Raw genomic sequence first — 12,835 nt, 5'->3', positions numbered from 1 at the left:
AGACTGTCACCAGCAGGGTTGGGGAAGAGGAAGATATTACAACTCCACCTAATTTCCTAGTGCAGCCTTCATATTTAAATGCAGCATCGCAAAGATTCCCCTGTTGGGTCAAGGAAGGAAAGAGATACAGTGCTCACTCTGAAGACCCAAATAGGTTTTATTTATGTTACAAGCCCTAAGTTATTTTACTAATTAATCTTCTTTTCATGCTTTCTATGCTCCAGTCAAATAGAATAACAGTATTCTTGTTGCATCTTTTCTTTTCCAGGATTTTTGGCTTTGTATACCCAGTTACCTCCACCTGCAGGACCACCCCCATAATCTAACTCCTCATCTAATCTCAGTTCAAATGCAACTTGTCCATTGAAGCCTTTCTTACTGTTTTCAAAAATTAATCTCATGTGTTAATGTATTGATGAGGAGTCTCCCAGCTCCTCATCAATACTTCTAATATGGCATTTTATTCAACATATATTTATCATGTAATTAGTGTGCCAAACACTCGGTGCTAGGGACAGATCAGTGGGTGAAATAGTTAGAAATTCTTATATGCTGAATACATAAATTAAAATTATGTTAATAATAAATGCTGAAGAGAAGAATATAGAAAAGAGGGAAATAGGAAGGGGAAGACAGCAATTTTATGTGGTCAGAAGAGGCCTGACATAAAAGGAGACACAAAAGACACAAAGAATTGCGGGACATAGAGCTGTTGGACACACAGTGTTAGATTGCTTCCTTGTCCTGAGGTTAGTTTCATATACAAGTTAGGACTTTCTAAAGAAAGTCCTGCACGGCTAAAGAAAACAGGATTAAAATGAAAAGAGAACCAACTATATGGGAAAACATATTTGCCAATGATGCCTTGGACAATGGTTTGACCTCTAAAATATATAAAGAAGTTACATGACTGCACTCCAAGAAGACAAACAACACAATTAAAAAATGGGCAAAGGACTTGAACAGATACTTCTCCAAGGAGGACACACAGAGGGCCCAGAGACATATGAAAAGATGCTCAGCATCACTAGCCATCAGAGAGATGCAAATTAAAACCTCAATGAGACACCACTTCACATTGCTCAGAATGGCCATCATAAACAAATCAAGAAACAAGTGTTGGAGAGGATGCAAAGAAAAGGGAACCCTAGTGCACTGTTGGTGGGAATGCAGACTTGTGCAGCCACTGTGGAAAACAGTATGGAATTTCCTCATAAAACTAAAAATGAAACTGCCTTTTGACCCTGCATTTCCACTGCTAGGATTATACCCTAAGAGCCCTGAAACACCAATCCAAAAGAATCTACGCACCCCAATGTTCGTAGCAGCACAATTTATAATAGCCAAGTGCTGGAAACAACCTAAGTGCCCATCAGTAAATGAGTGGATCAAAAAACTATGGTACATTTACACAGTGAAATTCTACACAGCAGAGAGAAAGAAGGAACTCCTATCCTTTCCAATAGTATAGATGGAAGTGGAGAGCATTATGCTAAGTGAAATAAGCCAGAAGGTGGGGGATAAATACCATACGATCTCACTTTTAACTGGAACATAGTCAACAAAACAAACAAGCAAATAAAATATAACCAGAGACATTGAAATTAAGAATGATCTAATAATAGCCAGAGGGGATGGGGGAGGGGACAGTGAGGGGAAGGGTTTTCAGGAACTACTATAAAGGACACATGGACAAAATCAAGGGGGAGGGTGGAAGCAAGGGAGGGAGGTGGGATTGGCTGGGGTTGGGGGGGAGTGGTGGGGGAAAATGCAGACAACTGTAACTGAACAACAATAATTTTTAAAAAGAGAACTGCAAAACACAGAAAGGTATTAGGCAGAAAGCAGGAAAATGTGGTCAAGTGCTATATTTTTAAAATAAAAAATACTAAAGTAAAAAAAGAAGTTTCATGGAGCAATTTAGCGGGTGATACAAATTTGGGAGTTTAAGCATGCATTTTATTTCATCTTTAGTTTTATTTTTTAACTTTTTGAGGAATATCCATACTGTTTTCCATAGTGGTTATGCCAATTTATAGTCCCATGAACAGTGCAAAAGCTTACCTTTTCATCTCATCCTAGCCAACACTATTTCTTATCTTTTTGATAAGAAGTCATTTTAAAGAGTGTGAGGTTATGTCTCATTGTGGTTTTGATTTGCATTTCCCTGATGATCAGTGATGTTGAACACTTTCCATATTCCTGTCAGTCATTTGTATGTCTTCTTTGGGAAAATATGTATTTTGATCCTATATGTATTTGATCCTTTGTCCATTTTTAAAATGGGTTATTTGGGTTTTTTTTTATTATTGAATTGTGTGAGTTTTTGGTATATTTTGAATATTAACCCCTATTGGATGTGTGGTTTGCAAATATTTTCTCCCATTTTAGAAATTGCCTTTTCATTTTGTTGATAGTTTCTTTTGTTAGTTTGAAAAGAAAGCTTGTGCTATTGACTTCTGATATGCTGGATTCTTTTCTTTCTCTCAACCTATTTTTGTTTCATGTTCATTTTTAAAAGTTTTACTTCAGGACAGTCTTATGAGTTGTACAAATTCTGAGGAAAGAAGGCAACACATGCAGAATTTCAAATATGACCTTGCTCTTAAATTTGAAGTGGCTAGTTCACAGCCATTCATTTAGAACCTGCCCTAGCGATTCTGTACTGAATACAGTCACTGAGAAGGAAACAGTTCCTGTGCTCCAGGATCTTACACCTGAGCTGGTGAAAATAAAATATACTCTAAGAAGCAACCATTTACCAACCCTAATTTTAAAAATAAGCCTTGACTCACTCTTTTTCCTCACTCCCACATCCAGTTAATCATAACGTCTCTAATATTCTAATTTCTCATCCGACAGCCACCAGTTCATAATCATTCCAACAGTATTCTCACTTGTTCTGTTGGCTCTTGTCTCATCTCTTTCCAACCACTCTCTCTGAAAGAGATTCTCTTCACTCCTTAGTTTACTTTGGACCACATATAGGAAAATTGATTGATCAACAAATTATCAGATATGCATAATATAACACACCTAAGGTGACAATTCAGTCCACATACACATAACCCATCTCAATTAGTCAGTACAATATACAGCCTCCTTTCTCCACATTCCTACATGGTATTCTTATTCTTTGCCCTTCATAAAAGACTGGTATATCCAGGGTTGAATACTCAGTTTAAAAATTTTCATTTTGGCATGTCCTCAATATTCTTACAGTCCAAACTCTCTGACACGGCTCCTGAAGTTTTTGATGTGTTGTTGCTTTGCTCTCTGGGCTTATCTCTAGTCATTCTCTCCTCCTGGGCTAAAGGCAGCCTTGCCTGTAGGCTTTTGTACATGCTGTTTCTTCCCTAGAAGTACCATCACTTTCATTTTATTTGTGAATTGCTCATGTCTTCCATGCCTCCAATCTAAAAATGAAGGTTATCTCTCTGCAACGCTCCCATAAAAACCCACACCTCTTTTTTCATAACTCATATGGAACAACACTGCTCTTGCCACCTTGCTTGTTTAGATTCCTGTGGAAACTCAAAACTCCTTGTGTACAGGGACTAGATGTTTTTCTTTTTCTTTTTTTTTGAGAAATATGTTTTCTCTTTTTAATGCCAACTGGCTAGTATTTTTAACATGCAGCAAGTACAGAATAATTATTTGTTGAATTGAAATTCATGAAAAAGTAATTTATAGGATAGATTAAGTGTATTTGTGCCAAATGAAGAAACAATTTTTAATGTTTATTAAGCACCTGTTTTATACCAGGTGCTGGTGAAACCAAGGTGAACATGATAAAATTTCTGTCATCTAACTCAGAGTAGTGGGTTAGTTCCTTTCTCTTCCTTTTCCCATAAATCTTAACTGCCACATTTGTTATTATCACCTTTTAAGAAAATTCTTGGGAGAATCCCCAGTTTTAATCCAGTTCTGCCTTACAAATAACAAGTACAGTTAATTAGAGAAGGCTGAAATTTGCTTTTAAAATAAAATTTCCGTGAATTTCAAAGAAAAAAATTGAGCTGACCTTCCAAAAAGGATGCATAACATGGAAGGGAATACAGAAAGACTTATTTGAATTTAAAATGACTGAGTTGTTTGACTAGAGTAAGTACATGATATGAGGTTTGATGATTATACAGTACATGAAAACAGATTTGGAGAAATGAAGACCTTAATCATTGAATTTGATCCCGTAGAAAATAGATTATCTAGTAGATTGACATAAAACAACAATATAGTGATTTACATACAAAATATATAATAAATGTTTTTAAAATCATCTGGGTTATAGAAATATAAAATGAGATTGAAATTATGGTAAAAATTCAAAATACGTTAAAACAATCTTCCACAATGACAGTACATTTCAGAGCCTACTCCTTAAAATTTTGGTTAAATTATCATGCTTGGATCCATAACCTTGGCCATTAATAGTTTTTTTAAGCTTCAAAAATTATTACAATCTAGAGGTTGCGGCGAGAACAGCACGCTACTCTGTGTCCTACTGTGCTGAGCCTCTGTCGGTGTCACTGTGAGGTGAGATAGTTGGAATGGCCACATCCAGGCTCACTGGACCTTGCAGAACTTGCTGAAAAGCAGCAACGGTGGTGCAAGCTGTTTGTCCAGGAGTCTGGGCCTTCAGGTGAAAAGTATAGTGTGGCAACCCAGCTATTAATTGGAGGGGTCACTGGATGGAGCATGGGTTTCATATTCCAGAAGGTTGGAAAGTTGGCTGCAGCAGCTCTGGGAGGAGGATATTTTCTCCTTCAGCTTGCAAACCATACTGGGTACATCAAAGTTAACCTACAACAAGTAGAGAAGGACAGGAAGAAAGACAAGGAACCGCTGAATGTCCATAAGAGCAACCACTTACCTATGGAAATAAAAAGCAAAGCTGAGGAGATGGTGTCATTTGTGAAGAGTGTTCTAGTGACTGGGTTTTTAGGAGGATTTCTGCTTGGCATTCTAAGGAGGATGACTTATTGTTTCCCCTTTTTCCAACTAGCAGCCTCTTCTTTCCATCTTTGGAGAGTAGACTTTCCATCTAGTCTACTCTCCTTCCTCCTCTTCTCCTGTGCCTTCCTCCCTGCTTTAGCATATCGGAATGGCTTCTATAGGCATCTGTTGGTACAAAGTGATAACGACCCTACTGTGAGCCTCATAACAACGACGGAAAAGATAATAGACATTAATTCTCCTCCAAGAACACTCCCCGTCTGACTGATCTGTAGGGAGAAAGAATATTCCTTTCCCCTTACATACAATATTTACCAGAACGTATTCAAGATGGCTCCCCATGCAGGATGAGTAGATCCTCAAAGGTTGTCCCAAATGATTTGGAAAAGGCATAACAAGCACACAGATGTCTTATTATGTGCTGCATGGGAAGGAACTGATTACATTTCCCTGTAAGCATATAAAACAATTATTATAATCTAGAACTTTGTGAGATTTTTATATTTTGAGCAAGAGGACTTTAAATATTCTTTAGAAGGTGATTTTATATATTTAACAGACATCTGAAGAATATACATTCCTGATCTACACACTCACTGAAAATAAAATTTTAAAACAGTGTTCTTTGCCCTGGCTGGCATAGCTCAGTGGATTGAGCGTGGGCTGCGAACCAAAGTGTCGCAGGTTCAATTCCCAGTCTGGGTACATACCTGGGTTGCAGGCCATGACCCCCAGCAACCGCACATTAATGTTCCTCTCTATCTCCTTCCCTTCCCTCTCTAAAAATAAATAAGTAAAATTTTTTTAAAAAGTGTTCTTTTACTGAAACAGAAGAGAGTTGGGAAGGATACAAGAAAAACATCACACATATTAGAGACTGCTAAATGTATTCACCTGGACCCTCAAAGAGGAAGTTTTTTGAAAGTAATATAAGTGGTCTAATATAGGTAAAACTGCCTTAGTCCTACCATTTTCAACAGAGAATTGTACAAGGGCCACTGTCATTTTCCAGGCAAAATTATTTAATATTCAGTTTCCATTTGAGAGCTCATTCCAGCTTCCTCAAGAAAACTGAAAGTTCTTGGAGTTGGATTAATAAGCTATAGATGATTCATTAAAGAATAATCTCAAAACACTAGCTGTACACAAAGCACCACTTAAAAAAGTACCTGACTGTTAAAGTAGGCAGTGATCATTTTCTTTTAAGAAAGGTAAAATACTCTTCCTTCTTACTGGAAATGTTTACTTTGAGACATATACTATAGTTCAGTCCATTGAGAATCTTTCTAAGGTAGGATAATAGGTCAAAGAGAAAAGACAAATAAAAAGTTGGAGAATGGAAAGGTAGAGAAAGAAATGAGAGGCAGAAAGTGGGTGAAAGTAATGGAGGCAAAAACAGGGAAATAGGAAAGGTCGGCAGGAGGACAAAATATGCGTTGTGTACTGATCACACTGAGACCAGCTACTGTGACTGACATGTCTGACATCTCAGGTTTCATTGAGAAACCTACACCTACTAGCGTTTTCAGAATATCTCCAAGTCAGCAACAGCAGCAGCACCTGGGAACAAATCACACATGCAAATATTGGATCCCTCCCAGAACTCCTGACTCAGAACTCAGGGGAAAGAGCAGAGCAACCTAAGTTTTTTAACTGGATCAGAACTTGTGTGGGAGGGGCCCAGGGGAGTGACACACTGAATTTGAGTATCCCTTTTATTTCTTGCTTATGAAAATGTTTACTGAAATTATTCAGCATGTGACCTTCAAGAGTTCAAGACTCAAGACTTATGTCAACCTTTGGCTCTACCTGCCTCTCAACCATCTGCACAGTCGTTTCTAATCAGCCCTGATTAGACCCTGCTTCTGCTTCCTGGGAGGCGCCCCCTTAGCCACGGTTCTGAGAAGACCTTTCTGGTGCTCACTCCTCCATGGCCAAATCTAAGGTAGGTGATGGCCTTACACTCAGTTTATTTTACTGTTTTACAGTTTTAACAGCCCACTTCCTGTTCATACCAGTTGAGGGGCCTGAATGTTGTTTTAATGTCAAACTAGGCAAATTTCATTGGTTTGTTTGTTTTATCCAGGCTTGTGGTTTCTTAGGCATTAAAATTTCTTCAAAAACTCCTGATATAGTCTGATTTGATATTTGATTTACAGGCTTCTAAGGTGTTCTGTATGCTATTATGTCAGTAACTACACCCACATTCTTTTCTAAACATAATTCTTACAGCAGATTACTTTTTCATTTTTAGTTTTCTTTCATGTTTCCCTCTCTCTCAAGTTAATGATTGCTACCTCAGGGCTATCTGAGACAATGTGTTTAGGTAGAAAAGCATTAGACTGAATTTGCTATATTCTAAGTCTTAATGTGATTTTGTTACTCATAAAACCTTTCTTAGCCTTAATTTATACCATCTGAGGGTTAAAAAAAGTCAGTTTCAACTCTGTAAAATCTCAGATTTCTGGATTCTTTATTTTCATTCTTTGTTTCTTTCTTTGTTTCAAATTTAAACTTGCAGATTGCTCATTGTTTGCCTGAGGTTATCTTTTTCCTTCTGCATTGCTAAGCAGAGCCAGAAAAAAATCACCACGAAAAACTGGCATTTTGTTTTCTGACATCTTCCCCAGGCACATGGTCTTCCCACCACATTAATTCAGGTGGTATTTCTGCCAAATGTTTACCACAGCACATAGGGTGGCTCTCCGTATTCCCTGCTTCCATAGAGGTTTTCTGGCCACCAGCCACCTGATCATGAGGTCAATGGCACCACTTTCCTCTTCAAGGTGCCCATTTCTGCATGAGTTAAAGTGAAGCCAGTTTATGTAAAAAGAGTAAATCCTGAGTCTCAGTAGTTTTATAGAAAAGAACTTTATTTTCGGTTACATAACAATTTAATGCATATATTCTCAAGGTGTTCTCCTTTCACCTTATGGCTTTGAATCTACCTACCTACTTGTCTTCTGAGTCTCATATATTCAGCTGGTGAGTGACGAGAGAGAGCAGAGAATGACATCAAGTCTTCTGAGGTCAGACCTGCAAGGAGAATTCCTCACTGTGCTTACTTCTTCCACCAGACAAAACTCAGTCAAACTTCCAGGCTCCCTGGAAGTCAGACTCAGTCAAACTTCCAGGGAGCCTGAGAAATGTAGTTGGTTGTGTACTCAGTGGTGAAAGGCAGAGCGTTTTGTTTTGTGGTGATCTTTCAGGCTCAGCCACATGACAGAGAAATGACACAAAATGTAAAGGGCAATGCGTAAGAGCTGAGAGGAGGAAAAGTGTTGAGAGATGAACAGAAGGCATAGAGAAGAAAGGGAAATTAGGAAGGAGAATTAGTCATTTAACTTTTAGAATTATAAACTAAAATGGATTGCATTCCCCGTCCCCTTTTACAGATTAAGAAACAAACAAAGAAAATATGTGAGGTTTCAAGAGCCTGATAACATTTAATTTCACAAAGCCAAGAAAGGTTGTTCTTTTATTCAAATCCAAAGATGTCTGAAAAGAAAGCTCATGAACTTTCCCCCAGAAAAAAGACACACACACACACACTCTCACACCTTAATATCCAATATCATTAGCACCCCAGGAAGCCAAGTGATATTTGATGCTGTACTCAGAATTTCATTATTCTACTTGCAGATTTTCTTTACAAGAGATATGGCAGGCATAGCATGTTGAACAGCTGTTAACAGTTTGATTAGTTAAGAAAATATGCCCAATTAATTAACTTGAATATACATTGGTGACAGTACAACACAAATAATCAAGACTTTCATTAAGGATGTAAAATAGTAAAATAGCTTCCAAGTGCAGAGATTACTCTTTGAGATGACATCCTGAATGTTATTACATTGCTCATTCAATAAACCACACAGCATTTTATTTAATTACTATAATTTGTATCCAAAAGCCAATATTTGCAAACCACGTAAATTCCTCAGACACTTGTTAGCTTTTTATCTGACCTGAAAACACAAGCATCAAACTGATGGCTTTTGTTTAAAGAGACACAAGTGTATGAATACAAGTACGTGATTAGCTTTTATTACACTAGAACAGAAATTAGTGAGTTTCCTTCATTCAAACAACCATTTTTCGCTAACTAAAACTTTCATCCAAGAGCCATGGGCCCTCAGTAATCTATGTTTGTTTGGTCTTTTAAAGAATAGAAATGTTCCTCAAACTTCATGTAAACAAGGAGTTTCTATATCAATTATGTATATTATTGTCCTAACTGAAATGTGAAGTTCCTCAGCAGGCCATTTGTTTTGCCATGTGGACAAAAATGTGGACTTTCCTATTTCCTCCATACTCTCGGCACTGGGGAGAAGCTCACCTCGCAGATGCAGCCCACTCAGAAACAGCACTCTTTTGGAGGGGCTGTCATTAGCCTTCCTATTCTGGAAAACAAAACCTTATTACAGTTCTGAGGTAGGTTCACCTGCTTTATGTACATAGCTCTGAAAATAACCAAAAGGTTCCATTTAATTTTGTGAGACACTGAACTCTTCAAAGGTAAACTGAGGCATTTTAACAAGGGTTAAAAATGTTCAAGTTTTTTAAGCAAAAATTGGTTGGATTGGGCCAGTGCCAAACCGGAAGTGCTTGCTAACAGGAGCCAGGGGAATGACGTTTACTATAGAGAAAGTTCAGAAGCAAAGGAAGGAAATTATTTGATTGGCTAAAATTTGAAATATAGTGCTCTGTTCGCAACTTTGTTCTAAGCATTTTGATTTTGTAACATTGAGGCATTCAAAGGCGTGGTTTTGAGTTTGCTTATGTAGGCCACCACAGCATTAGAGTCACCTCAAGGTAATGGCTTTCATGCTTACTTAATTTAACAATAAAGATAAAAAATATTTAGTTGCAAAGATATATGGAATGAACAAATACAGTTTATAAATAAATGAAATTAAACATATATATGTGTATTATAGATAAATACTGTTCAGGTAAATCTACACTGTAGGTGTGGTCCTGTCAACTTCCTATCTTCTCATAAGATTGTTACTTATGTGTGGTTTCACCAGTTCTGAGCCTCTTCTACTGTAGACCACTGGGTCTCTTCACAAGGTCATGTTGATTGCCCGCATTTCACAGGAAGAAACACAAGATTTGTCACTCCTTTGTGTTAGGTTTTGTATCTAAGCGCAGAGAATTCTTATTTGTTCTTTCTATAAGTGAATAAACCCCAGGGTTCAGAAAGAGTCTTCATTCATTATCTCTCTGCAGACATACCTCTGAGATAGTGCAGTTTTGGCTCCAGACCACCAAAATAAATCTAGTCTCACAGTAAAGTGGATTGTAACCTTTTTGTTGGTGGAGTGTCTTGCTTTCAATTTTAAAATACTCAACACCCATGATGTGCAATAAAACACTGTATGCCTGCATAACTTTTTATATTCCATTTTCTTTTAGCTATGACACAGACTGGGTAATGTGCAGGGACTTTATTATGATGGCATGTTTTGTTTTGCAAATTGCTGTGAAAGTTGCCTGTGAATCCTGTTGTAGATTCTTTTCTCTTACAATCCTGTCAATGAGTGGATTTCTTAAAAACAATTATTTGTTTATGGGAAAAACTTCTAGAACTCTTTGTCTTCACCCACTGTTTGACAAAATATTGTTTTGTATTTACTTCTGTTACACTAAAACATTCTTCTGTGTTGAGATGACTTTTTGCTTTTTTTTTATCTTCACCTGAAGACATTTTCTGATTGCTTTGAGAGAGAGAGAGAGAGAGATGAGAGAGATGAGAGAAAAAGAAATGAGAAACATCCACCAGCTGCCTTCTATGCATCCTGATGGGGGAATCGAACTTGAAACCTGGGTATGTGCCCTGACTGGGAATCAAACCATGTGAACTTTGAGTCTATGGGAAGATGCTCCAAGCAACTGAGCCACTCTAGCTAGGGCAAATTTTTGCTATTTAAATCTTTCTTGCACGGGGAGTTGAGACATATTAGAAATGTAAGAGTTTATCTGAGCAAAAACTGATTTGAATTGGGCAGTGCCAAATTGCAAGTGGTTAGGAGCACTACCCCAAAAAAGCTCTGTAGAACTTTTTATAGAAAAAAAGAGGGAAGCAAAGTAAATAAATTATTGTTATAACTTAAAGCCTAGTTAGCAGTTTGTGATTGGTTGTCTTTAGACTTTTGATTTCATAACCTTGAGGCATTTATAGGCTTAGATTTAATTTGCTTACATAGTCCACCAGGGCCTCCTTGTTAAAATAATTTAACAGTGGATAATCAAGGACAATTTAAATTTAAAGGGGCCTCAGGGACTTTCTAGTTCATTCTCCTGTTGCACAGAAGAGGAAATAAAGCAAATCTCAGAGAACCATGTGACTTCTGCAAGACTAATCCACTTTTAATGGTCAAAGGAAACCCTGGAACACGGACTTTTTGACTGCAATCTCATGATTCCTCCCCTCCCACTAATCTTGCTGACCATTTAGTATCCATCTCTTACACAGATAAACGGAGATATTTGAAGGTTGTTTCTCTCCATATACTTGATTCTACACTTAAAGCAAATTCAAGGTACACATAGGATAATCTAACAAGGGCTTTTTAATAGCTGTCACACTTGAGCATATATCTCTAATTCCAAAATATAGAGGCCCCAAATAGAGATGACCAACAAGGTTTATTAAATAATCCTTAGAATGGTCAAGTTGTATGACACTAAACATCAGGTGATATAATTCTTTTCTTTTTTTCCAGAACTATTACATAGTGTATTCTTTTTTTAAGTATATTTTATTGATTATACTATCACAGTTTTCCTAATTTTTTCTCTCCTTTATCCTTCCTCTGCCCTACACCCACCACCCTGTAACCCCCCTCCAACATTCTCCCCCACCTTAGTTCGTGTCCATGGGTTGTATATATAAGTTCTTTGGCTTCTCTGTTTCCTATACTATTCTTAACCTCCCACTGTCTCTTTTATGCCTATGAATAATGCTTCTTATTCCCTGTACCTTCCCCAGCCCCATTCTCTGTGATCTCTATTTCTCTGGTTCTGTTCCTGTTCTAGTTACTTGCTTAGTTTTTATTTTTTAGGTTCAATTGTTGATAGTTGTGAGTTTGTTGTTATTTTACTGTTCATAGTTTTTGCTCTTCTTCTATTTCTTAGATAAGTCCCTTTAACATTTCATAAAATAAGGGCTTGGTGATGATGAATTCATTTAACTTGACCTTATCTGGGAAACATTTTATCTGCTCTTTTATTCTAAATGATAGCTTTGCTGGGTAGAGTAATCTTGGATATAGGTCCTTGCCTTTCATGACTTCAAATACTTTCCAGCCCCTTCCTGCCTGTAAGGTTTCTTTTGAAAAATCAGCTGATAGTGTTATAGGAACTCCTTTGTAGGTAACTCTCTCCTTTCCTCTTGCTGCTTTTAAGATTCTCTCCTTATCTTCAGTCTAGGGGAACTTAATGATGATGTGCCTTGGTGTGTGCTTCCTTGGGTCCAATTTCTTTGGGACTGTCTGGGCTTCCCAAACTTTCTGGAAGTCTATTTCCTTCACCAGATTAGGGAAGTTTGCCTTCATTATTTGTTCAAATAATTTTTCAACTTCTTGCTCTTGTTTTTCTCCTTCTGGTACCCCTATGATTAGAATGGTGGAACATTTAAAGTTGTCCCATAGGATCCTAAGCCTCTCCTCATTTTTTTGACTTCTTATTTCTTCATTCTGTTCCAGTTGGATGTTTATTTCTTCCTTTTGTTTGAATTCATTGATTTGAGTCCCATTTTCCTTCCCTTCACTATTGGTTCCCTGTATATTTACTTTATTTGACACTGGGTAGCCTTCATTTCTTCATTTTGTGACCAAGCTCAATCACTTCTGTGAGCATCCCGATTACCAGT

General features: G+C 37.4%; 1 protein-coding gene across 1 annotated transcript in view; it reads left to right on the top strand.

Moving 5' to 3' along the window:
- LOC114495030 (FUN14 domain-containing protein 2-like) overlaps nucleotides 1–5,220 on the top strand; it is a 48,852-nt gene extending 43,632 nt beyond the window's left edge. The window contains 2 exon segments of the mRNA XM_028510220.1: nucleotides 4,468–4,564; nucleotides 4,566–5,220. Coding sequence (XP_028366021.1) covers nucleotides 4,468–4,564; nucleotides 4,566–5,220 — 752 coding nt within the window.
- The last annotated feature ends 7,615 nt before the right edge of the window (nucleotides 5,221–12,835 follow it).

The sequence above is a fragment of the Phyllostomus discolor genome, chromosome 4 (genome assembly GCF_004126475.2).
Source record: "Phyllostomus discolor isolate MPI-MPIP mPhyDis1 chromosome 4, mPhyDis1.pri.v3, whole genome shotgun sequence".
Taxonomy (NCBI): Eukaryota; Metazoa; Chordata; class Mammalia; order Chiroptera; family Phyllostomidae; genus Phyllostomus; species Phyllostomus discolor.
Note: the sequence above shows the minus strand (reverse complement) of the source record. Positions and strands in the feature narration are given on the sequence as shown.